This window comes from Coregonus lavaretus (genome assembly GCF_964263955.1).
Source record: "Coregonus lavaretus genome assembly, chromosome: 2".
NCBI lineage: Eukaryota > Metazoa > Chordata > Actinopteri > Salmoniformes > Salmonidae > Coregonus > Coregonus lavaretus.
Window position 1 is genome coordinate 55373844 of NC_139989.1, and position 27890 is coordinate 55401733.

At 45.1% G+C, this 27890-nt stretch overlaps 1 protein-coding gene across 1 annotated transcript in view; it reads left to right on the top strand.

The window, feature by feature from the left end:
- The window catches only part of LOC311150144 (rho GTPase-activating protein 17-like), a 63312-nt gene extending 35747 nt beyond the window's left edge, over positions 1 to 27565 (top strand). The window contains exons 4-20 of the mRNA XM_084187440.1: positions 8887 to 8963; positions 9456 to 9567; positions 9748 to 9824; positions 11420 to 11537; positions 14420 to 14488; positions 15427 to 15508; positions 16315 to 16442; positions 17387 to 17498; positions 17791 to 17872; positions 18137 to 18217; positions 18341 to 18454; positions 18913 to 19004; positions 19160 to 19277; positions 20155 to 20475; positions 21225 to 21334; positions 21680 to 22120; positions 24519 to 27565. Coding sequence (XP_084043566.1) covers positions 8887 to 8963; positions 9456 to 9567; positions 9748 to 9824; positions 11420 to 11537; positions 14420 to 14488; positions 15427 to 15508; positions 16315 to 16442; positions 17387 to 17498; positions 17791 to 17872; positions 18137 to 18217; positions 18341 to 18454; positions 18913 to 19004; positions 19160 to 19277; positions 20155 to 20475; positions 21225 to 21334; positions 21680 to 22120; positions 24519 to 24670 — 2286 coding nt within the window. The 3' untranslated portion in view covers positions 24671 to 27565. The remainder of the gene's footprint in view (positions 1 to 8886; positions 8964 to 9455; positions 9568 to 9747; positions 9825 to 11419; positions 11538 to 14419; positions 14489 to 15426; positions 15509 to 16314; positions 16443 to 17386; positions 17499 to 17790; positions 17873 to 18136; positions 18218 to 18340; positions 18455 to 18912; positions 19005 to 19159; positions 19278 to 20154; positions 20476 to 21224; positions 21335 to 21679; positions 22121 to 24518) is intronic.
- Positions 27566 to 27890: the final 325 nt, after the last annotated feature.

The window sequence follows — 27890 nt, forward strand, 5'->3', positions numbered from 1 at the left end:
TCTTCTATCACTCCTACTCACCCTCTCCTCTTCTATCTCTCCTTCCACCCTCTCCTCTTCTATCACTCCTACTCACCCTCCCCTCTTCTATCACTCCTACTCACCCTCCCCTCTTCTATCACTCCTTCTCTACCTCTCCTCTTCTATCTCTCCTACTCACCCTCTCCTCTTCTATCACTCATTCTCTACCTCTCCTCTTCTATCTCTCCTACTCACCCTCTCCTCTTCTATCACTCCTACTCACCCTCTCCTCTTCTATCACTCCTACTCACCCTCTCCTCTTCTATCTCTCCTTCTCACCCTCTCCTCTTCTATCATTCCTTCTCACCCTCTCCTCTTCTATCACTCCTACTCACCCTCTCCTCTTCTATCTCTCCTTCTCACCCTCTCCTCTTCTATCACTCCTACTCACCCTCTCCTATTCTATCACTCCTACTCACCCTCTTCTATCACTCCTTCTCACCCTCTCCTCTTCTATCACTCCTACTCACCCTCTCCTCTTCTATCACTCATTCTCACCCTCTCCTCTTATATCTCTCCTTCTCACCCTCTCCTCTTCTATCACTCCTACTCACCCTCTTCTATCACTCCTACTCACCCTCTCCTCTTCTATCACTCCTACTCACCCTCTCCTCTTCTATCACTCATTCTCACCCTCTCCTCTTCTATCTCTCCTTCTCACCCTCTCCTCTTCTATCACTCCTTCTCTACCTCTCCTCTTCTATCACTCCTACTCACCCTCTCCTCTTCTATCTCTCCTTCTCACCCTCTTCTCTTCTACCACCCCTTATCACCCTCTCCTCTTCTATCACTCCTTCTCTACCTCTCCTCTTCTATCTCTCCTTCTCACCCTCTCCTCTTCTATCTCTCCTTCTCACCCTCTCCTCTTCTATCACTCCTACTCACCCTCTCCTCTTCTAACACTCCTACTCACCCTCTCCTCTTCTATCTCTCCTTCTCACCCTCTCTTCTTCTATCACTCCTACTCACCCTCTCCTCTTCTATCTCTCCTTCTCACCCTCTCCTCTTCTATCACTCCTACTCACCCTCTCCTCTTCCATCTCTCCTTCTCACCCTCTCCTCTTCTATCTCTCCTTCTCACCCTCTCCTATTCTATCACTCCTACTCACCCTCTCCTCTTCTATCACTCCTACTCACCCTCTCCTTTTTTATCACTCCTACTCACCCTCTCCTCTTCTATCACTCCTACTCACCCTCTCCTCTTCTATCACTCCTACTCACCCTCTTCTATCACTCCTCACCCTCTCCTCTTCTATCACTCCTTCTCACCCTCTCCTCTTCTATCACTCCTACTCACCCTCTCCTCTTCTATCACTCCTACTCACCCTCTCCTTTTTTATCACTCCTACTCACCCTCTCCTCTTCTATCACTCCTACTCACCCTCTCCTCTTCTATCACTCCTACTCACCCTCTCCTCTTCTATCACTCCTACTCACCCTCTTCTATCACTCCTTCTCACCCTCTCCTCTTCTATCACTCCTACTCACCCTCTCCTCTTCTATCACTCCTACTCACCCTCTCCTCTTCTATCACTCCTACTCACCCTCTTCTATCACTCCTTCTCACCCTCTCCTCTTCTATCACTCCTTCTCACCCTCTCCTCTTCTATCACTCCTTCTCTACCTCTCCTCTTCTATCTCTCCTTCTCACCCTCTCCTCTTCTATCTCTACTTCTCACCCTCTCCTCTTCTATCACTCCTACTCACCCTCTCCTCTTCTATCACTCCTACTCACCCTCTCCTCTTCTATCTCTCCTTCTCACCCTCTCCTCTTCTATCACTCCTACTCACCCTCTCCTCTTCTATCACTCCTACTCACCCTCTCCTCTTCTATCTCTCCTTCTCACCCTCTTCTCTTCTACCACCCCTTCTCACCCTCTCCTCTTCTATCACTCCTTCTCTACCTCTCCTCTTCTATCTCTCCTTCTCACCCTCTCCTCTTCTATCTCTCCTTCTCACCCTCTCCTCTTCTATCACTCCTACTCACCCTCTCCTCTTCTATCACTCCTACTCACCCTCTCCTCTTCTATCTCTCCTTTTCACCCCTCTCTTCTTCTATCACTCCTACTCACCCTCTCCTCTTCTATCTCTCCTTCTCACCCTCTCCTCTTCTATCACTCCTACTCACCCTCCCCTCTTCTATCACTCCTATTCACCCTCCCCTCTTCTATCACTCCTACTCACCCTCTCCTCTTCTATCTCTCCTACTCACCCTCTCCTCTTCTATCACTCATTCTCTACCTCTCCTCTTCTATCTCTCCTACTCACCCTCTCCTCTTCTATCACTCCTACTCACCCTCTCCTCTTCTATCACTCCTACTCACCCTCTCCTCTTCTATCACTCCTACTCACCCTCTCCTCTTCTATCTCTCCTTCTCACCCTCTCCTCTTCTATCATTCCTTCTCACCCTCTCCTCTTCTATCACTCCTACTCACCCTCTCCTCTTCTATCTCTCCTTCTTACCCTCTCCTCTTCTATCACTCCTACTCACCCTCTCCTCTTCTATCACTCCTACTCACCCCCTCCTATTCTATCACTCCTACTCACCCTCTCCTATTCTATCACTCCTACTCACCCTCTTCTATCACTCCTACTCACCCTCTCCTCTTCTATCACTCCTACTCACCCTCTCCTCTTCTATCACTCATTCTCACCCTCTCCTCTTCTTTCTCTCCTTCTCACCCTCTCCTCTTCTATCACTCCTTCTCTAACTCTCCTCTTCTATCTCTCCTTCTCACCCTCTCCTCTTCTATCACTCCTACTAACCCTCTTCTATCACTCCTTCTCACCCTCTCCTCTTCTATCACTCCTTCTCACCCTCTCCTCTTCTATCACTCCTACTCACCCTGTCCTCTTCTATCACTCCTACTCACCCTCTCCTCTTCTATCTCCTTCTCACCCTCTCCTCTTCTATCTCTCCTTCTCACCCTCTCCTCTTCTATCTCTCCTTCTCACCCTCTCCTCTTCTATCTCTCCTTCTCACCCTCTCCTCTTCTATCTCTCCTTCTCACCCTCTCCTCTTCTATCACTCCCACTCACCCTCTCCTCTTCTATCACTCCTACTCACCCTCTCCTTTTTTATCACTCCTACTCACCCTCTTCTCTTCTATAACTCCTACTCACCCTCTCCTCTTCTATCACTCCTACTCACCCTCTTCTCTTCTATAACTCCTACTCACCCTCTCCTCTTCTATCACTCCTACTCACCCTCTTATATCACGCCTTCTCACCCTCACCTCTTCTATCACTCCTGCTCACCCTCCCCTCTTCTATCACTCCTACTCACCCTCTCCTCTTCTATCACTCCTACTCACCCTCTTCTATCACTCCTTCTCACCCTCACCTTTTCTATCTCTCCTACTCACCCTCTCCTTTTTATCACTCCTACTCACCCTCTCCTCTTCTATCACTCCTACTCACCTTCTTCTATCACTCCTTCTCACCCTCTCCTCTTCTAGCACTCCTTCTCACCCTCTCCTCTTCTATCACTCCTACTCACCCTCTCCTCTTCTATCACTCCTACTCACACTCTCCTCTTCTATCACTCCTTCTCACCCTCTCCTCTTCTATCACTCCTTCTCACCCTCCCCTCTTCTATCACTCCTACTCACCCTCTCCTCTTCTATCACTCCTACTCACCCTCTCCTCTTCTATCTCTCCTTCTCACCCTCTCCTCCTCCATCACTCCTACTCACCCTCTCCTCTTCTATCACTCCTACTCACCCTCTCCTTTTTTATCACTCCTACTCACCCTCTCCTCTTCTATCACTCCTACTCACCTTCTTCTATCACTCCTTCTCACCCTCTCCTCTTCTAGCACTCCTTCTCACCCTCTCCTCTTCTATCACTCCTACTCACCCTCTCCTCTTCTATCACTCCTACTCACACTCTCCTCTTCTATCTATCCTTCTCACCCTCTCCTCCTCTTCTATCACTCCTACTCACCCTCTCCTCTTCTATCACTCCTACTCACCCTCTCCTTTTTTATCACTCCTACTCACCCTCTCCTCTTCTATCACTCCTACTCACCCTCTCCTCTTCTATCACTCCTACTCACCCTCTCCTCTTCTATCACTCCTACTCACCCTCTTCTATCACTCCTTCTCACCCTCTCCTCTTCTATCACTCCTTCTCACCCTCTCCTCTTCTATCATTCCTACTCACCCTCTCCTCTTCTATCACTCCTACTCACCCTCTCCTCTTCTATCACTCCTACTCACCCTCATCTATCACTCCTTCTCACCCTCTCCTCTTCTATCACTCCTCCTCACCCTCTCTTCTTCTATCACTCCTTCTCTACCTCTCTTCTATCTCTCCTTCTCACCCTCTCCTCTTCTATCTCTACTTCTCACCCTCTCCTCTTCTATCACTCCTACTCACCCTCTCCTCTTCTATCACTCCTACTCACCCTCTCCTCTTCTATCTCTCTTTCTCACATTCTCTTCTTATATCACTCCTACTCACCCTCTCCTCTTCTATCTCTCCTTCTCACCCTCTCCTCTTCTATCACTCCTACTCACCCTCCCCTCTTCTATCACTCCTACTCACCCTCTCCTCTTCTATCACTCCTTCTCTACCCCACCTCTTCTATCTCTCCTACTCACCCTCTCCTCTTCTATCACTCATTCTCTACCTCTCCTCTTCTATCTCTCCTACTCACCCCCTCCTCTTCTATCACTCCTACTCACCCTCTCCTCTTCTATCACTCCTACTCACCCTCTCCTCTTCTATCATTCCTTCTCACCCTCTCCTCTTCTATCACTCCTACTCACCCTCTCCTCTTCTATCACTCCTACTCACCCTCTCCTATTCTATCACTCCTACTCACCCTCTTCTATTCTATCACTCCTACTCACCCTCTCCTCTTCTATCTCTCCTTCTCACCCTCTCCTCTTCTATCACTCCTACTCACCCTCTCATTTTTTATCACTCCTACTCACCCTCTCCTCTTCTACCACCACTTCTCACCCTCTCCTCTTCTATCACTCCTTCTCTACCTCTCCTCTTCTATCTCTCCTTCTCACCCTCTCCTCTTCTATCTCTCCTTCTCACCCTCTCCTCTTCTATCACTCCTACTCACCCTCTCCTCTTCTATCACTCCTACTCACCCTCTCCTCTTCTATCTCTCCTTCTCACCCTCTCCTCTACTATCACTCCTACTCACCCTCTCCTCTTCTATCCCTCCTACTCACCCTCTCCTCTTCTATCACTCCTTCTCACCCTCTCCTCTTCTATCACCCCTTCTCACCCTCTCCTCTTCTATCACTCCTTCTCTACCTCTCCTCTTCTATCCTTCCTTCTCACCCTCTCCTCTTCTATCACTCCTACTCACCCTCTCCTCTTCTATCACTCCTACTCACCCTCTCCTCTTCTATCTCTCCTTCTCACCCTCTCCTCTACTATCACTCCTACTCACCCTCTCCTCTTCTATCCCTCCTACTCACCCTCTCCTCTTCTATCACTCCTTCTCACCCTCTCCTCTTCTATCACTCCTACTCACCCTCTCCTCTTCTATCACTCCTACTCACCCTCTCCTCTTCTATCTCTCCTTCTCACCCTCTCCTCTTCTACCACTCCTACTCACCCTCCCCTCTTCTATCACTCCTTCTCTACCCTCCTCTTCTATCTCTCCTACTCACCCTCTCCTCTTCTATCACTCATTCTCTACCTCTCCTCTTCTATCTCTCCTACTCACCCTCTCCTCTTCTATCACTCCTACTCACCCTCTCCTCTTCTATCACTCCTACTCACCCTCTCCTCTTCTATCACTCCTACTCACCCTCTCCTCTTCTATCTCTCCTTCTCACCCTCTCCTCTTCTATCATTCCTTCTCACCCTCTCCTCTTCTATCACTCCTACTCACCCTCTCCTCTTCTATCTCTCCGTCTCACCCTCTCCTCTTCTATCACTCCTACTCACCCTCTCCTCTTCTATCACTCCTACTCACCCTCTCCTATTCTATCACTCCTACTCACCCTCTTCTATCACTCCTACTCACCCTCTTCTATCACTCCTACTCACCCTCTCCTCTTCTATCACTCCTACTCACCCTCTCCTCTTCTATCACTCCTACTCACCCTCTTCTATCACTCCTACTCACCCTCTCCTCTTCTATCACTCCTACTCACCCTCTCCTCTTCTATCACTCCTACTCACCCTCTCCTCTTCTATCTCTCCTTCTCACCCTCTCCTCTTCTATCTCTCCTTCTCACCCTCTCCTCTTCTATATCTCCTTCTCACCCTCTCCTCTTCTATCTCTCCTTCTCACCCTCTCCTTTTCTATCTCTCCTTCTCACCCTCTCCTCTTCTATCACTCCTACTCACCCTCTCCTCTTCTATCACTCCTACTCACCCTCTCCTTTTTTATCACTCTTACTCACCCTCTCCTCTTCTATCACTCCTACTCACCCTCTCCTCTTCTATCACTCCTACTCACCCTCTCCTCTTCTATCACTCCTACTCACCCTCTTCTATCACTCCTTCTCACCCTCTCCTCTTCTATCACTCCTACTCACCCTCTCCTCTTCTATCACTCCTACTCACCCTCTCCTCTTCTATCACTCCTACTCACCCTCTTCTATCACTCCTTCTCACCCTCTCCTCTTCTATCACTCCTTCTCACCCTCTCCTCTTCTATCACTCCTTCTCTACCTCTCCTCTTCTATCTCTCTTTCTCACCCTCTCCTCTTCTATCTCTCCTTCTCACCCTCTCCTCTTATATCTCTCCTTCTCACCCTCTCCTCTTCTATCACTCCTACTCACCCTCTCCTTTTTTATCACTCCTACTCACCCTCTCCTTTTTTTATCCCTCCTACTCACCCTCTCCTCTTCTATCTCTCCTTCTCACCCTCTCCTCTTCTATCTCTCCTTCTCACCCTCTCCTCTTCTATCACTCCTACTCACCCTCTCCTCTTCTATCACTCCTTCTCACCCTCTCCTCTTCTATCACTCCTTCTCTACCTCTCCTCTTCTATCTCTCCTTCTCACCCTTTCCTCTTCTATCTCTCCTTCTCACCCTCTCCTCTTCTATAACTCCTACTCACCCTCTCCTCTTCTATCACTCCTACTCACCCTCTCCTCTTCTATCTCTCCTTCTCACCATCTCCTCTTCTATCACTCCTTCTCTACCTCTCCTCTTCTATCTCTCCTTCTCACCCTCTCCTCTTCTATCACTCCTACTCACCCTCTCCTCTTCTATCACTCCTACTCACCCTCTCCTCTTCTATCACTCCTACTCACCCTCTTCTATCACTCCTTCTCACCCTCTCCTCTTCTATCACTCCTACTCACCCTCTCCTCTTCTATCACTCCTACTCACCCTCTCCTCTTCTATCACTCCTACTCACCCTCTTCTATCACTCCTACTCACCCTCTTCTATCACTCCTTCTCACCCTCTCCTCTTCTATCACTCCTACTCACCCTCTCCTCTTCTATCACTCCTACTCACCCTCTTCTATCACTCCTACTCACCCTCTCCTCTTCTATCACTTCTACTCACCCTCTCCTCTTCTATCTCTCCTTCTCACCCTCTCCTCTTCTATCACTCCTACTCACCCTCTCCTCTTCTATCACTCCTACTCACCCTCTCCTCTTCTATCACTCATACTCACCCTCTCCTCTTCTATCACTCCTTCTCACCCTCTCCTCTTCTATCACTCCTTCTCTACCTCTCCTATCTCTCCTTCTCACCCTCTCCTCTTCTATCACTCCTACTCACCCTCTCCTCTTCTATCACTCCTTCTCACCCTCTCCTCTTCTATCACTCCTACTCACCCTCTCCTCTTCTATCACTCCTACTCACCCTCTCCTCTTCTATCACTCCTTCTCACCCTCTCCTCTTCTATCACTCCTTCTCTATCTCTCCTATCTCTCCTTCTCACCCTCTCCTCTTCTATCTCTCCTTCTCACCCTCTCCTCTTCTATCTCTCCTTCTCACCCTCTCCTCTTCTATCACTCCTACTCACCCTCTCCTCTTCTATCACTCCTACTCACCCTCTCGTCTTCTATCACTCCTTCTCACCCTCTCCTCTTCTATCACTCCTTCTCACCCTCTCCTCTTCTATCACTCCTTCTCACCCTCTCCTCTTCTATCACTCCTTCTCTACCTCTCCTATCTCTCCTTCTCACCCTCTCCTCTTCTATCACTCCTACTCTACCTCTCCTCTTCTATCTCTCCTTCTCTACCTCTCCTCTTCTATCTCTCCTTCTCTACCTCTCTTCTTCTCAGGGAGATGTGTTGTGAACAGCTCTTACCTCTAACTCAGACATCCACGTTAACCACATACTAATGTCAATGAAAGATGTGCAATTACTGTAATTTGAGTTATTTCAAGTTAGGTTTGGAGCACTAGAGAAAGGAGACTGAGACAAGTTAGCCATCATCGCAATGAGTGATGTGGACAGACATGTGAAGTTGGCCTCTCTCCAAACCCTCCACTATCTTTCCAATCTACTGTTAGCCAGACCCGCCCCAGTGATGCAACATTACTGATATGACTGTCAATTCACTGTCATTACTTTCACTCCAGAATTGTCCTCTTATCTCGTGTTCGAAACATTATTTTTTTGTCGTCCAACATTTTTGCTTTGACTTGAGAAAGACAGCTACTCATGGTTCTTCAGAAGACCTAAGATGATAAAATATCTCATGGAAAGGTACGGCTGAGAGTTTCCGTTTAGAGGCGTGGACACTTCACTAGTCTCATTAGTACTAACATGTATCCCTACAGAAGTTAATAGAGCATCTGACGCATTACACAAGATTTTTGTTCTAGTTGTCCAAGATGAAAGATGATACAGTAACATGTCTTGTGTTGAGCAATTGAACTACAAATCCCATGATGCCTTGTGTTTCCTGCCACAGAAAAAGCTCCCTCTGACAGCGCTGTCCCAGGCCATGCAGGATGGAGGAAGCCAGCTGGGGGAGGAGTCACTGATTGGGTGAGTGTGGAGCAATGACGGCAGACGTATATGGGGCCGGTTTCCCAGGTACAATGGAGATCCTCCATGCTTCTTAGTCCAAGACTAGGCTACATCTGTATTTGGGAAACCAGCCAATGATATCTATTGTTTGGACATGTTGAACATGCAGATTCAGAAATATTCCGTTGAGAAAGTTAGTCCATAAGCACAGAATATGAACAGATCCCAGGACTAAGCTAGTGAGAGTTATACAGTGATGGATATGGATGCTTAAAAGGCCTTTAATGTGTTTGTGGTATTCCTACAGTACCTATTACTCTCAGCTTTAGGAATGATAATGCAGTGATAACGGTGTCTCTCTCTCTCTCTCTGTCCTCTTTCTCTCTGTTTATCTGTGTATATGTGTGTGTTTACGTGTGCTTGTGTGCATGCATGCATGTCTCTGTGTGTGTCTATGTGTCTTTCTCAATATCTCTCTGTGTGTGTATGTGTGTGTGTGTGTGTTGGCAGTAAGATGATGGATGTGTGTGGGGAGGCAGAGAGCAGACTAGCGTCTGAGCTGATGCAACACGAGGTTCAGCTAGAGAGAGAGATACTGGAACCTCTCAACCAGCTAGCAGAGGTGACCACCAACACTCTCCATATCTTACCCTGGCATTGATAACACTGAGCATGTCAATGGTGATCAAGTAATACAGATCCCAAGGTCATTTCACCTTGCTTCTGTTTTAACACATTACTGTTTTACTACATAATACATGTTTTCACTACAATAAAACGTGTTACTCCCATACCTACCCAGGTGGACATTCCCAACATCCTGAAACAGAGGAAACAGCTGGCTAAGCTAGTCCTAGACTATGACTCAGCCAGAGCCAGGTACTGTACTAGAACCCCAGAGCCAGGTACTGGACTAGAACCCCAGAGCCAGGTACTGGACTAGAATCCCAGAGCCAGGTACTGGACTAGAACCGCAGAGCCAGGTACTGGACTAGAACCCCAGAGCCAGGTACTGGACTAGAACCCCAGTGCCAGGTACTGGACTAGAATCCCAGAGCCAGGTACTGGACTAGAACCCCAGAGCCAGGTACTGTACTAGAACCCCAGAGCCAGGTACTGGACTAGAACCCCAGAGCCAGGTACTGGACTAGAACCCCAGAGCCAGGTACTGGACTAGAACCCCAGAGCCAGGTACTGGACTAGAACCCCAGAGCAATGTACTGGATTAGAACCCCAGAGCCAGGTACTGGACTAGAACCCCAGAGCCAGGTACTGGACTAGAACCTCAGAGCCAGGTACTGGACTAGAACCCCAGAGCCAGGTACTGGACTAGAACCCCAGAGCCAGGTACTGTACTAGAACCCCAGAGCCAGGTACTGTACTAGAACCCCAGAGCCAGGTACTGGACTAGAACCCCAGAACCAGGTACTGGACTAGAACCCCAGAACCAGGTACTGGACTAGAACCCCAGAGCCAGGTACTGGACTAGAACCCCAGAGCCAGGTACTGGACTAGAACCCCAGAGCAATGTACTGGATTAGAACCCCAGAGCCAGGTACTGAACTAGAACCCCAGAGCCAGGTACTGTACTAGAACCCCAGAGCCAGGTACTGGACTAGAACCTCAGAGCCAGGTACTGGACTAGAACCCCAGAGCCAGGTACTGGACTAGAACCCCAGAGCCAGGTACTGTACTAGAACCCCAGAGCCAGGTACTGGACTAGAACCCCAGAACCAGGTACTGGACTAGAACCCCAGAACCAGGTACTGGACTAGAACCCCAGAGCCAGGTACTGGACTAGAACCCCAGAGCCAGGTACTGTACTAGAACCCCAGAGCCAGGTACTCTACTAGAACCCCAGAGCCAGGTACTGGACTAGAACCCCAGAACCAGGTACTGGACTAGAACCCCAGAGCCAGGTACTGGACTAGAACCCCAGAGCCAGGTACTGGACTAGAACCCCAGAGCAATGTACTGGATTAGAACCCCAGAGCCAGGTACTGGACTAGAACCCCAGAGCCAGGTACTGGACTAGAACCCCAGAGCCAGGTACTGGACTAGAACCCCAGAGCCAGGTACTGTACTAGAACCCCAGAGCCAGGTACTGAACTAGAACCCCAGAACCAGGTACTGGACTAGAACCCCAGAGCCAGGTACTGGACTAGAACCCCAGAGCCAGGTACTGGACTAGAACCCCAGAGCAATGTACTGGATTAGAACCCCAGAGCCAGGTACTGGACTAGAACCCCAGAGCCAGGTACTGGACTAGAACCCCAGAGCCAGGTACTGGACTAGAACCCCAGAGCCAGGTACTGGACTAGAACCCCAGAGCCAGGTACTGGACTAGAACCCCAATCATAAGGCTATGCCAAATACAAGTTGTATGTGCATTTCTCAAGTAAAGATTTGACTCTATGTGTACATGTAGATGAGACAAAGTTCCAAATCTCCATAATATATATTTTTTGCTCCAGGTGGTTGCAGGCAAGCAAGTCTATTCACTTTTCCACCAACAACCAGGCCACGGCCGCCAAGGCAGAGACTCTCAAAGACGAGATGGACGAGGCCCTGAACAAAGTGGAGATGTGCAAGGTAGGTAGTGGTTTTTACAGATTGATTCGCCATATCAAGTGTCTCCGCTAAAATGTTAAATTTTATAGCGTATTGAACTTATATTATTTATCATTTAAGGGAGAATGATATATATATATTGGCACCAAATGTGCACATACAACAGAGGATGTAATTGGTGGGCAAAGTGGTAGAAACAGGTTTCCAGGGCATTTTGCAGGTTTCCAGCACTATGAAAAAACTCTCAGTAAAAAGGGAAGTCTAGGGACAGTACAGGGCAGCATGAGAGCACACACCTGGTATTCCCACTATTCCTAGATGACCTTGGGAAGTTGGGAATACCTTCCTGCTCTAATGACTGGAGGTAAAGTTGAAAAGATGGCGGCACATTCCAGCTAAGGCTTCTTAATCATGACAGGATCATATCTGATGACCTGGCTGAACAGAGGGTTATTGTGACAGAGCCTGACATACATGTTATTAGGGCTATGTTATTAAAGGGTTGTGACTGTGCTGTCAGTTACCTATTGTTAGGTTCTATGTTCTGGTTCAATAATCCAGACAGATACCAAAGAAAGCTCAGGCTAGATTTATTAACCACACTGGGTGTTGCAGCTTCAAGACAAGATACAACTTCACAAGCACATATATCTATAACCTCCGACTAGGCCCCCCTTCCCAAACAGAACCCCCCCCCCCCCCGGGCTGGGCAGGTGGTGTTATCGACCCAGCTTGAGTCCGGTACTCCTCCACGCCTCTCACAGGACTTCTTATCAGTCAGGAGAAGCCTTCAGTTATAGGGAGTGCACATTCTTGCAGTCTACCACGGTCCACTAGATAATTACTCTTCTCATACACAAACAGCTTAAACCTAACACTACTTTTATATATATACAGTGAGGGAAAAAAGTATTTGATCCCCTGCTGATTTTGTACATTTGCCCACTGACAAAGATATGATCAGTCTATAATTTTAATGGTAAGTTTATTTGAACAGTGAGAGACAGAATAACAACACAAAAATCCAGAAAAACACATGTCAAAAATTTTATAAATTGATTTGCATTTTAATGAGGGAAATAGGTATTTGACCCCTCTGCAAAACATGACTTAGTACTTGGTGGCAAAACCCTTGTTGGCAATCACAGAAGTCAGAAGTTTCTTGTAGTTGGCCACCAGGTTTGCACACATCTCAGGAGGGATTTTGTCCCACTCCTCTTTGCAGATCTTCTCCAAGTCATTAATGTTTCGAGGCTGACGTTTGGCAACTCGAACCTTCAGCTCCTTCCACAGATTTTCTATGGGATTAAGGTCTGGAGACTGGCTAGGCCACTCCAGGACCTTAATGTTCTTCTTCTTGAGCCACTCCTTTGTTGCCTTGGCCGTGTGTTTTGGGTCATTGTCATGCTGGAATACCCATCCACGACCCATTTTCAATGTCCTGGCTGAGGGAAGGAGGTTCTCACCCAAGATTTGACGGTACATGGTGCCGTCCATCGTCCTTTTGATGCGGTGAAGTTGTCCTGTCCCCTTAGCAGAAAAACACCCCCAAAGCATAATGTTTCCACCTCCATGTTTGACGGTGGGGATGGTGTTCTTGGGGTCATAGGCAGCATTCCTCCTCCTCCAAACACGGCGAGTTGAGTTGATGCCAAAGAGCTCCATTTTGGTCTCATCTGACCACAACACTTTCACCCAGTTCTCCTCTGAATCATTCAGATGTTCATTGGCAAACTTCAGACGGGCCTGTATATGTGCTTTCTTGAGCAGGGGGACCTTGCGGGCGCTGCAGGATTTCAGTCCTTCACGGCGTAGTGTGTTACCAATTGTTTTCTTGGTGACTATGGTCCCAGCTGCCTTGAGATCATTGACAAGATCCTCCCGTATAGTTCTGGGCTGATTCCTCACCGTTCTCATGATCATTGCAACTCCACGAGGTGAGATCTTGCATGGAGCCCCAGGCCGAGGGAGATTGACAGTTATTTTGTGTTTCTTCCATTTGCAAATAATCACACCAACTGTTGTCACCTTCTCACCAAGCTGCTTGGCGATGGTCTTGTAGCCCATTCCAGCCTTGTGTAGGTGTACAATCTTGTCCCTGACATCCTTGGAGAGCTCTTTGGTCTTGGCCATGGTGGAGAGTTTGGAATCTGATTGATTGATTGCTTCTGTGGACAGGTGTCTTTTATACAGGTAACAAACTGAGATTAGGAGCACTCCCTTTAAGAGTGTGCTCCTAATCTCAGCTCATTACCTGTATAAAAGACACCTGGGAGCCAGAAATCTTTCTGATTGAGAGGGGGTCAAATACTTATTTCCCTCATTAAAATGCAAATCAATTTATAACATTTTTGACATGCGTTTTTCTGGATTTTGTTGTTGTTATTCTGTCTCTCACTGTTCAAATAAACCTACCATTAAAATTATAGACTGATCATTTCTTTGTCAGTGGGCAAACGTACAAAATCAGCAGGGGATCAAATACTTTTTTTCCCTCACTGTATATGTGCTGTATCCTCATATTAAAAGGATATAGTGGTATAAAACAGTGAAGATATTAGACAGTGTTATAGAACAGTAATTACGATCTACCAGCTCTAACTCCAGACAACTGTCTCCTATTCAACCCTTATGGAAGCATTCTTGCCCTCAGAGACAGGCCCCCTTTGTACTTTCCCTCTGCCCAAATACAATGGACATAGATTATTCCATCTAACCCATGACACAATAATTACTACTGCTAGGCTCATTTTACAATTATATTAAAATGGGCTCAAGTCCATATGCAACAATATTATTAATGCATATTTCACTGGGTGATTGGGTAAAAAGCGGGTTGAAAATTGAAGTCTACACCACATTTGGAGGGACAAAATGCTAATGTTCACGTCTTCCTTCCTAAGGACCAGCTGTCTGCTGACATGTATAACTTCTCCTCCAAGGAGGGAAACTACGCCCGCTACTATGTCATTGTGAGTATTCTTCATCCTGACTATATCACAAGCTCATCATCATCATCATCATTTCATTCAGATCACATTTGACCCACAATATCTCATGAATTGAAATGTTATGTTAAGAGTGGGGTAGTATTGGATTGAATAACGTTCTTGTCCCACAGGGAATTTAAGGTGTGGCATTTGGAATAAATTGAAGGCACAATATGTGATGCCATGTGAATGTGTGTGATGCCATGTGAATGTGTGTGATACCATGTGAATGTGTGTGATACCATGTAAATGTGTGTGATACCATGTAAATGTGTGTGATGCCAATTGAATGTGTGTGATGCCATGTGAATGTGTGTGATACCATGTAAATGTGTGTGATACCATGTAAATGTGTGTGATACCATGTGAATGTGTGTGATACCATGTGAATGTGTGTGATACAATGTGAATGTGTGTGATGCCATGTGAATGTGTGTGATACCATGTGAATGTGTGTGATACAATGTGAATGTGTGTGATGCCATATGAATGTGTGTGATGCCATGTGAATGTGTGTGATACCATGTGAATGAGTGTGATACCATGTGAATGTGTGTGATACAATGTGAATGTGTGTGATGCCATATGAATGTGTGTGATGCCATGTGAATGTGTGTGATACCATGTGAATGTGTGTGATGCCATGTGAATGTGTGTGATACCATGTGAATGTGTGTGATACCATGTGAATGTGTGTGATACCATGTGAATGTGTGTGATACCATGTGAATGTGTGTGATACAATGTGAATGTGTGTGATGCCATGTGAATGTGTGTGATACCATGTGAATGTGTGTGATACAATGTGAATGTGTGTGATGCCATATGAATGTGTGTGATGCCATGTGAATGTGTGTGATACCATGTGAATGTGTGTGATACCATGTGAATGTGTGTGATACCATGTGAATGTGTTTCAGTTGGTAGAGGCCCAGGCCGACTACCACAGGAGGTCTCTGGCTGCTCTGGAAGGAGTCCTGCCGACCATACAGGCACAGAAAGGTAAAGGAAACCTTAATGAATCAAAACCTGTTAACACAATTTTCTTGATAAAATAATGCACATTTGGATTAATATGCTCAAGAGACTAAGGTAAAAAATCAAGTAATAATAATAAATTAAACTGAATGTTGATTCATAATGCTTTCTCACTGCATGCAATGAATGTTTTGACTGCATCACCTTGGTCAGATATATTTTACCTCTAATCAACAGTCTCTTTCATTTCAAAGCCAGTATTCACAAAGCACAGCCAACTATTCATGTAATGTTAAGTAGGAAACGGAGTCTGGTAAAGGTTTGTTATAAAAATAGAAAATCTCAAGTGACATAACTGACGTCAGTTTGTTAAGTCTTGGCACTTCATTGCCTTAGCAGTAAAACAAAGCGGTGCTAATGAGCAGTCTTTCTCGGACTTAATGAAATAGGAATTGGATTGAATCAGGTTCAATTTGATTTGAGTGAAAACGGCTCTATTGTCTTAAAAACATCTACAGTCACATCTGGACCCGTAACTCCCCTGTCCATATAAAGCTGATTCATTATGAACTAAAAGTCTAAACAGATCCTTGATCAGCAGTCCTATTCTGAGCGCTTTTTGAATAGAGGCCCTGGTGTCACTCAGATAAATTAATTACATTTGCTAAGATGAAGTTGGTTATTAGTGAGCAATCGGTTAATCTGTTAATCGTACTCTAAAATGACAGGAATAACCTAGCAGAGTCAGAACAGAATCTCTGTTTCCTCACATACTGTTCATGATAATGAAACTGACCTACGCCGGCGGCCATTTTGTGCCCTGTGTACAGACTCGTGGGTGGAGAAGCCTGCGTACGGCACGGCTCTGGAAGAGCACCTGAAGAGGAGTAACCGTGAGATCGCCCTGCCCTTAGAGGCCTGTGTCATGATGCTGCTGGAGACTGGCATGAAGGAGGAGGTAACCATCACCATGATGATGATGGTGAAAAGAATGGACTAGCGCAGGGATCATCAACTAGAGTTTTTCTTGAGTGGATGTTCAGGGGGCCAGAACATAATTACAAATAATTTGTACACTTCAAATTGACCGCAATAAGCCCAAATAGATATAATATTTGACTAAAACATAATAATTTCAAACCTTCCTTACATTTGTATATGATCAAATACAGTATAGCTCTCTATTATGCGTGGGAATACTTTGGAACAGACTTCCAAAATTAAAAGCACTTGGAGCTGATTTCCTGGTGTTTTTACAGTCTTTTATGTCCAACAAAAAACTTGGGGGGACAATTAAAATAATTTGGCCCACCGGCCGCCAGTTGGGGAACCCTGGGCTAGCGTTTTTATAGTGCTTCTCACTAGGTCTCAATGCACTACTAGTTATTGAGGGTAAGTCACCCTATCCATATCTAATATGTAGCAAACTACCAACATGTTACTGTTACAGACAGAAGACTAGACAATTGCCATTTCACAGACATGCTGAGTAAGAGCCTGCAGTCTAGTACTGATGACATCTGTGGTCTGGTTCTTTGGTTGGTTAGCCAGCCTCGTGCCTTGGAGGGAAGCTTTCAACTGTAACACTTTATTTTTTATTTTTTACAGACAACCTCAACCTCAAAGAATCGTATCTCTATAGATGTGAAATGATGGTATCTATTTTCTCCCTCCTTCCTTCTCCTTGTCTCAGTCATACCAGACCAGACGGCCTTCTCTAATATTAGAACAGAAAGCAGACATCCATTTCCCCCTCAAAGAGCTTCTCAGTTCAATTCAAATGGGCATTTTTTATCATTTATATTTGTATCTAACCATGGTTAGTTTGTTGAGAACCAGTTCTCATTTGCTATGAAGACAAAACCATTTACAAACTTTAATAATGTATCTCTCTCTTCTCAGGGTCTGTTCCGAATCGCTGCTGGGGCCTCCAAACTAAAGAAGCTGAAGGCAGCGCTGGACTGTTCCACCTCCCAGTTAGAGGAGTTTTACTCTGACCCCCATGCTGTAGCTGGTATGACCCATTTCCCTTACATCACTCAGTAAAGTTGTTTTCGTTCCCCTTGACTCTCAATAGTCTATGCAGGGGTTGAATTTGGAGGTGCGGAGGGGAAGACAATACAAACTGCAGTCTTTGGATTTGAGAGCGTATTCAGTCCAGTGGGAATGGTGTATATTTCAGTTGAAAATTATCATGTATTTTAGGTGGACAGTCCCACTACTTCGAAAAGCACAATTGAACCCCATTCAGTTCATGTACTATAATGCACCATGTTTGTGGTTGTGTTGTCCCTGTCTCTGTCCAGGAGCTCTGAAGTCTTACCTCAGAGAGCTGCCTGAACCCCTTATGACCTTCGCACTGTATGACGAGTGGACACAAGCCTCCAAGTAATAATACCACATATTCACCTGTGTACACATTCATTCACTGTCATGGTCGTATTCAATAGGCACAAAACGGAAGAAAACAGATCGAAACGTGGAGGTACTACCTGAATTGGCCAATAAGAAATGCTCATTTTGGTTTTCTGTTGCAAAGCGTTTTGCTATGGTGTGCCCTAATGAATACGACCCAAACCCAACAGGTGTTTATTATAGAGACTGTGAAACATTGTACCATCTTATTTGTGTATGTAATGTTGTGTTGTACAGTGTGTCTGACACAGACAGGAGGCTTCAAGCTTTGTGGGTGGCGTGTGACGGTTTGCCAAAGAACCACAAGGCCAACTTCAGGTGAGTGTCATGCTGGAAACATTTAAACGTCCACCACTCCAATGATATGCTCCCAGAAGTGATTTATTTATGAGATGCGCAGAAGGTCAATGGTTCATTCCCCTTTTGGGATTTTGTTTGCAGGTATCTGGTAAAGTTCCTAGCCAAGCTGGCCCAGGACAGTGAGGTGAATAAGATGACTCCCAGTAACATCGCCATAGTGCTGGGACCCAACCTGCTCTGGTCCAAGACTGAGGGGTGAGCAGTACACTGAGGAGGATATACAACATCCATCCCATGCATCAAAAAGAAAAGACCAAGGCACTCTTCATTGAATTAATAGAAATTCCTTTATTTGTATGGCATGTTCAATGGAAACAAAGATAACACATTTCAAATCTTTGTTTCCATTGAACATGCCATACCAATAAAGGCATTTTAATTAATTATATGAAGAGAGCCTTGGTCCTCCTTTCTTTGTGATGACCCATTTACCCCTTTTACCAAAGACTACCTTCTGTCTACAGAAACCTACTATTGTGTACCTTAGCAACGCTTCCTGCCTTATTTATTTCTACAAATCCATCCCTTGCATTTGAGTTCAATAATTAGCATGAATAGTGTTGTACAGTACATAGATACAGTAGTTAATTTCCTAACAACAGATTTTGCTTGATGTTTCATTGATCTCTCTCTCTCTCTCCCTGTATCCTCAGGACTCTGGCAGAGATGGCTGCTGCTACCTCTGTCCATGTGGTGGCCATCATAGAACCCATCATCCAGCACGCTGACTGGTTCTTCCCAGATGGTAAGCGACCTCTACTTGTACCTGGGAAGGGATTGTGTTACAGAAAGTCTTTATCTAAGTGACTATGTTACTCCTAAGTTACTCCTCACGTGACATAGAACAGGAAATGCCCTTTGTCTTGCTTGCTGACCTCTCTGTGTTTCACTTCTCATCAGACGTGGACTTCAACGTGTCGGGCATGTTCGTGGCCATGACCCCTGAACCTGACCCGGGACCTTTCGAGAGGCGACACCCCAGCAGCCTGGTGGACGGGGACAGTCCCCGCAAAGACAGGTACCTGTCCTACCCCCGTAGCAACCCCCGTCCCAGCCCAGGTCTCATCCCCCATCCCCGGACACTGACCAGGCAGGAGTCCAGGGGGGCAGCAGCCGTCTCAGCCCTCTATGTAGTGGCTGACGAGTCCATCACGGTCAAAGAAACGCCCGCTGGGGAGCAGGAACAGCCGATGCCACTGCCTTCTTAACGAAGTCCAACCTATACACTAGGAGACAGTTTGTGAATCCAGAATCCCAGTTTCTGAAAGTCCATTCCAATTCCAATGTGTTTGTGTGTGTTTTGACACTACAGTATTGCCGATATGTAAGATGATTGTAGAAAGGAACCAATAAAATGTGTTTAAACCGAGGACAGTGGTGAACGTGATGAATAACCACACTTTCTCACTAAGAATTGTTCTTAAATTAACACATGTTTCAGGAGATATAAGGATTAACTCTCACTTGTCTTGAATCACACTTTTATCAAGCTGTGTCACAAAACAATGTTTAACACTTTGAACATCCTATATGCCACTCTCTATTAAAGCCTAGGTTTTAGGTTACTGGTTGTATGTTTTGTGTCACTCTATTCTGTTGTCATGGCATCTATCTATACTCTCGCTGTAAGAAACGGCAGGAGCTCAAAGTTCACTAGTTCGAAGGTCACTTGAACTAGAATCATGTGATACTCCGTTTCAGTAAAGGCCTTTGGTTAATACCTCATTCTTCTCTCTCTCTGTGGAGTGGTCTCTCTTTTAACTGTCTTTCTTTTTCTGTTTCTGTATCAGTCCCTGTCTCTCATACTCTCTCTCTCTCTCTCTGTCTCTCCCCTCTCTGATGCTGTCATTGGTGTGTCCTCACCCCTCACTCTCTCCCCTCTCCCCCCTGTATAGCCCCGCTCCTAACAAACTGGGTGACCATACCCCCAACCCCACCCCCATCCCACGTAGAGCTGCCACTCTAAATAGAAAACAGCACCATCATGCCTCTTCGCCCGCCTTCCAGCCCCCTCTACCACCGCCGGAGGCTGGAGGGGTCCCCCAGACCCAGCCTGTGGCTGAGCCCCAGACCCAGGAGCAAACTCTGGGTGGGAGTACAGAGGCTGGCCAACCTGGCCTGGCTGGGGGTCAAGGTCAGGGTGGGGTACCAGAGGCCCAGGTGGCCCCAGGGCAACAGCCTCTGCTTCTTACCCAGCACAGCGCTGAGGAGAGCAGGTAAGGAGGAAGTAGAGACTGAGTCCCTCCCCGCCTGTCACCAATCAGAAATCAGAAGGCTGCACGCCACCCTGCTGTCGATCCTGATTGATCAACCTACAGCTACTCACTCTGTCATTGGTTGTCCCATATATGTTTTATGCAGGCTGATACTGCCTATGTGTTGTAATCAAGTACACTGTAAATCAAACCGATGTCCCAAAGCCAATGATTTAGCTGTTTGTTGAAAGGCCTCTCCTAGTGATCCAGGAAGCAGCTTGTCTATTGTCCTGCTCCCTCAAGTGTCTGCCTTCCTGAATATTTGTCTGTTGGTCAGCCCTCCCCCAAGCCTGCCTAGGTGTTTCATGTGATCGTCCCAAACTCTTGATTCTTCTGAGTCACAGCCCTATGGCTTTACCATGCTGGCATCATCCCAAGCAGGATTGGTACTCCTGCTCTGGTTATCCTCAATGCATGTGCAACTGTAATTAGTTTCCTTGAATGAACTTCCTGAACTCGAATGAACTTCCTGTAGTGTTTTGTGTCAGTTGGAAACGCACCGTGATTTGAGAGACGTGATTGTCTTTAATCTTTCCATGTTATGATTTGACTCATGTAACTGGCTAACTGTCCTTATACATGATTGCCAAGGAAGTGACTAACCCTGACATGTGATGCAGTTTTTGCATGTGATCACTTGCGTTGAGACCTGGCTTGTAGACTGATGGGTGAACGTGACAGTGGGTTTGTCCTGTCCTCTATCTTTACAGCCCTGGCCCCACCCCCCCTCCTCTGAGGAACGGGGGCTCCCAGCTCACCATGGGGACGCCCCACTCCCAGGCAGGATGCAGGGGTCCCAGCCCCCACATTGTGCGCAGAGGTGAGACAACGCACCCTGACCACTCAACCACACCTCTCTACAAGTTTCCACTGAAGAGACTGACACAACTCACAATGTACTTCAAATAGTATAGTATATCCCATTTAGTAGACACTTTTATCCATAACAACTTAGTCATGTATACATACATGGGTGGTGCCGGGAATCGAACCCACTATCCTTGCGTTGCAAGCACCATGCTCTACCAACTGAGCTACAGAGGACCACAATAGCATCAATCAAATCAGACAGAATGCTCAGACCTTTATATCTCACATACTTTTCAGTGCTTTGATCAGTGTGATTTCATAGTTTAAATCCATGGTTTTACTGTGTCTTCCCCAGGTACTAAGAAGCAGGCCCCTGCCCCACCCAAACGGGCCAACCCCTTTGTAGCTAATGCCTCCACCCCTGGCCACACCCCTGGCCACAGTCCTGCATCTAACAACCCCTACCCCCTCATCACCCCACGACACCACTCTGTTAAAGAAACCCCCATCCACGCCCCCAGCCACCCACCCCCACAGCCCCCACAAGCCCCCCAGTCTCAGGGGGAGTCAGACCCCTCTCCGCCCCACACTCCCACACCCCCTAGCACCCCTCCTCACGATGGTCCAACCTCCACCCCCTTCACCCCCCTCTCCTCCTTCCACTCTGGCTCCCTCCCTCGCCCCACCAGGCCGGCCCCGAAGCCACGCCCCCGACCTAACGTTCCCCCGCCCCCTCAGCCGCCCGCCAATGACGACAGCAACGGGACCTGCGGCTCCGCCTCCAAAGTCATCACCGGTAAAGTTACCGTCCATCCTTTCCCAATCCAAACTACTCATGACTTAGTTGTATACCGGATATTAAACTGTCATGACACAAACTTACTTGTGTTACTTGGGTAAGCTAGTTGGCCAGTATACCTTACAACAGAGGACTCAATCCAGCTCTCAATATGTGCTGTATGTGTGTCATAGCTAATAGAGTCATAGCCCATATCCTTTCTCTCTGGTGAGAAAGGACATCTCTGGAAGGTATGACACACACAGTCTAAGCAGTTGTGAGAAAAAGAAAATGCATCCAGAGAAAGGAAGGACAGAAGGATGACTAAAATAAGGATAGAGTTTCAGTGTATTGTTCACCAATCAGCTCCTTCGTTAGCTTCCCATAATAATCAGAGCTGGAAACCCAACTCAACAGAGGAGTTTGTTTTCCTGGTAGGAATTCTCTCAAGGTTCCAAGCAGAGCAGGAGGCTCCCTGGCTGACTCACACACAGTATTGCAGTAGCACATACTGATGTATTGTTGGCCCTATTTCCACACACACACACACATCCTGCAGTAATGGAAATGTTCTTGTTTGCCAAACATTCCATTATATGTCCAAATCAGAAAAAAACATTATTGCTATTCAACAATGTAGACAGGAATTTGTCTCTGTGTACAATACTTTCTCTGGGCCTGTCCTAACAGCGTTCATTTAGTCCCTAAGGTGACAATGTGTTGATTATCAATTACATGTGTTCTACTAATATTATATTATACTGCATGTAATGTATGCATCCTTTCTTTGGCCCAGAAGGACATTTTGAGAATCTTTTTTTCAAGCTCTGGCTAAGTCTGTTTCAGACATAGTTACACATAAAGCACTACATCAAAAGTTTAAGCACAAATGTATTAGATATTATACAGTGACACAAAGCAAACACAACAGGAAGTCTTCCTACTGTATTAACAGACACAGTTTATTGTCCAACTGCCAATGAAATCATATGCTGCTGACAATGCTAGCTAATCGAGCATTGTGTGATTTCATCAGGACTTTCACAGAGAGAGAAATGCAACAATGAAGGGTTCACTTGGATTCTGGTCTCACTGCCTTTAGTATTGCCTCACGCACACCATACACTGTAATTGTGGTGATTTAATATAAAATGCATGATGGGTAAATATTGGAATATTGCAGATGTGTGAGCTGCCGCCCTGCCTGTGAGCTGAGATTGAGAGGCAGGTAATGGTAAGGATATGATTGGCTGATGCTCTGAGTTGCTGCCCCTTGCTTCTCCGTGTGTGTGCGTACGTGCTTGTGTGTTTGTCTGCATGTGTGCGCGTCTGCCTGCGTATGTGCTTGTGTGCATGCATGCATGCTGCACATGCGTGTGTGTGTGTGTGTGTGTGTGTGTGTGTATATAGTATGGTTGAGCCCAATGCATTAACCCTGCCTGCCAATAGTAAATAACATACATGTGATTCCCAACCCATTGTGCCATGGCTGTGGTTGAATGGCTACAGGCTACTTACACCTACCCTTGTTAACTAACCACTCTTAACACCCCTGGGATAGTCCAAGAGATGGTCCAGTCTGATACTGATGGTTCAGTCTGATACTGATGGTCCAGTCTGATACTGATGATCCAGTCTGATACTGATGGTCCAGTCGGTACTCATCTACTCATCTATTTAATCTCTAGGTCAAATAATAGAAGGTCTGGACATGAAGTTTAGAATTAATCTGCATAAAAGCAAAGAGTTATGATATATTTAAACATTCATGTCCAGACCTTCTAAATTACTGGATTTAGCTTCATTTCTTTGAAGCATTCTATAACCCAGGTGATGCAATTATAGCATTTCAGAGTAACACACCAGGGATACTCTCCAAGCCACTCTGTTATTGAAATCAGATTTCCCACATCGGAAAATGTACGAACTGTGACTAGAAAGTGGCATTCAACTTCCCTGTCATAGTCAAATTAATGTCCTTTTGTATTATTATTATTATTATTATTTATTTTTTAACATTGTGACAAATCCTTGGTGTCTTTTCTCCAGTACGCAGAGTTTGTGTGTTTTCCTTAGGTGTCTGATGTGGATATGGTCTGTTCGGTGACACTAGGGGATGTGTGTCTCTGTCTGTTCTGTAGAGCATCTTGCTGCAGACTGATAGTGGTGTACTACAGGGTTAGGGTCAATTCCATCAACTCAGGAAGTGAACGGAAATTGAAAAATCCTAATTGAAAACAATAAATGGCACTTTTTTGAACTGGAATTTTCATTTATACCCTGAATTTGCTAATAAATAGCACTTCTCAATTCTTGAACTGGAATTGCCTGAATTCAAATGGAATTCATCCCAACCCTAGTAGGCTGTGTTTTGCCTGATTGATCACTTACCTGTCAATCTAAATGTCTTCTGTAGATCCCAGCCTGAACTTGAAGGGGATTGGCCGAGCCCTTATCCCTGAAATTACGGTGGACATACAAGGGGAGAGCTCTGCTGGTCACGAGCCCGCCCCCTCTCCAACCCCACCCTCGGACCCTGAGATCCAATTAGAGAGCACCATTCTGTGAAAGCGGGAGGGATCACTCCAACTGACATCACCAAAAGAACATTCTGCCTCTGCCCAATTGGTCAATATGCTAGCCATTCAGCCAATTGCCGTAGTCAGAGTCAGCTCTGAGCCTCAACAGACTGGACCATCAATCCAGTGAGCAATACTGTCTTGAACAAACAACCCCTAGCCAACATTACTCTCTACAGCAATACAGGGACTAGACAACCTTCTCATACTACATAATCCAAATGCAACACTGATAGCACCCACCACCCTCAATACTAGACCACACTAACGCCCTTCCATCCATATCCATAAACCATCAACCCTGAACAGTGCTGGAACTGGACCACAGGATCACCCCATGTTCATTGAACCTTCAACCTGCTAAATATGATAGGAACTTGGCCTGCAGCTAGAGATGCCACTGTAGCTTTCTATTGAATCACCCAAGCCTGTACTGGGACTGGACAATATATATACAGTACCAGTCAAAAGTTTGGACACACCTACTCATTCCAGGGTTTTTCTTGATTTTGACTATTTTCTACATTGTAGAATAATAGTGAAGACATCAGAACTATGAAATAACACATCACATCAAAACTATGAAATAACACATATGGAATCATGTAGTGACCAAAAAAGTGTTAAACAAATCAAAATATATTTTAGATTCTAGATTATTCAAAGTAGCCACCCTTTGCCTTGATGACAGCTTTGCACACTCTTGGCATTCTCTCAACCAGCTTTACCTGGAATGCTTTTCCAACAGTCTTGAAGGAGTTCCCACATATGCTGAGCACTTGTTGGCTGCTTTTCCTTCACTCTGCGGTCCAACTCATCCCAAACCATCTCAATTGGGTTGAGGTCGGGTGATTGTGGAGGCCAGGTCATCTGATGCAGCACTCCATCACTCTCCTTCTTGGTCAAATAGCCCTTACACGGCCTGGAGGTGTGTTGGGTCAATGTCCAGTTGAAAAACAAATGATAGTCCCACTAAGCGCAAACCAGATGAGATGGCATATCGCTGCAGAATGCTGTGGTAGCCATGCTGGTTAAGTGTATATTCTGATTTGTTTAACACTTTTTTGGTTACTACATGATTCCATATGTGTTATTTCATAGTTTTGATGTCCTCACTATTATTTTACAATGTAGAAAATAGTAAAAATAAAGAAAACCCTTGAAGGAGTAGGTGTGTCCAAACTTTTGAAATGGTACTGTATATATAACCACTGAACTCCAATGCTGGCGAAGCTGTAATGTTATGACCCAGTACCTGGAGGCATCCGATGCAAATCTGAATATACTGTTTCATTGTTGATCTTTGGATCCATTGTAGAATGTTGACATTGAATGGGGGTGGGGTGGGAGGCTAAGCTTGTAAACCTAAAAGCTGATAACTAGTATTTTTGTATTATGCAACATTCTTCCCTGTGGTGCATTGTATGGTGGTTGTAGGAATGTTTTTTGAATGGAAATTGCTAATTTGTATACATGTCCTCAATGTATTACCTAAGATTGTCTACAAAACTGCAATTTTCCCTCGTTGAGAACTTTTTTAAATGGTTTTTAATGGGCCAAATAATAAAAATGTCATGCAGAAAGTGCTTAAAGACTATTGATGAGCCAATATACATGGTGAGCCAAATAAATCCTACAAATTGCCATACTTGATTTGACGGGAGCTCTCAAGGACCAAAGATGCCAGTTGATTAATAATTAAATTTGGTGAGTGTGCTGCTTTGTGTTTATTATATAAATGTTTTATTAAATGGTTGCCAAGGACCAAAGAAATATCAGTGAGGAGTGCAATTTAAGTAACTGCATTCATTTCATATGGTGCCTTCTCCACTCCCAATATTCACCCTGTTTCATTTGTTGATGTTGTTTTTAACCTGTCTCACCTTAATATACTATAGGACTGTGTTTTATTCAACCCCAATCAAACCATGTGATAAATTATTGAACAGAGCTGTGACATTAAAGGGGCAATTTGGAATTCAAACAAAACGGTCACCCCCGCCAAAAATGTGTATACCAATCACAGATTCCCCTTTTTAAAAGAAAAGTTATATAAGAAAAGGGATAGATTGGACATTCCCTGCCACATATAACTTTTATTTGAGAAATTATTGGATTTGTTTTGATATCCATTTTGATTAATTTAGCTCAGGAAATGGACAAGCAACAACCCAACAGAACAATAGCCCAGGTTTTATTTTATGATTATTATTCAAATTCAGGATATTATGTTGACAATCTTTAGTGGGAAACTTGGCTTCTCACTATGCCTTTGATTATTGCCTTTTTTTAAATTACATTGTACGTTTTGAATGTGATTTGCGTCGCTTTATTTCTGCTCATGAGTGTCTTTTCAACCTGAAGATGAACAAAGATTTTCGATAATGAGTGAATGGATCTTCCTCTGTTTGTTCATATTAAAGGAAAATAGTTTTTGGTATTATTACTCCAAATAAAGAAAACAAAACATGAATTAAAACAGTAATATTCCATGTTTATTCATGTCAGTTTAATACTGAATTTATACTGGTATGTACACTGAATTTGTACTGTATATTCTAATCTAATGTTATGTCAGTGGTGTAAAGTACTTAAGTAAAAATACTTTAAAGTACTACTTAAGTAGTTTTTTGGGGTATCTGTACTTTACTTTACTATTTATATTTTGAAAACTTTTACTTTTACTTCACTACATTCCTAAAGAAAATATTGTACTTTTTACTCCATACATTTTCCCTGACAACCAAATGTACTCATTACATTTTGAATACTTAGCAGGACAGGAAAATAGTCAAATTCACACACTTATCAAGAGAACACGTGGTCATCCCTACTGCCTCTGATCTGGCGGACTCACTGAACACAAATGCATCTTTTGTAAATAATGTCTGAGTGTTGGAGTGTGCCCCTGGCTATTCGACATTTTAAAACACAAGACAATTGTGCCGTCTGCTTTGCTAAATAATAGGAATTTGAAATGATTTATATACTTTTACATTTGATACTTAAGTATATTTAAAACCAAATATTTTTGATTTTTACTCAAGTAGTATTTTACTGGCTGACTTTCACTTTTACTTGAGTAACTTTCTATTAAGGTATCTATACTTTTACTCAAGTATGACAATTGGGTACTTTTTCCACAACTGTGGAATGTATACAATTAATAAGAACTATAATAAATGTAGCATGTTGAGAGGCATCACACC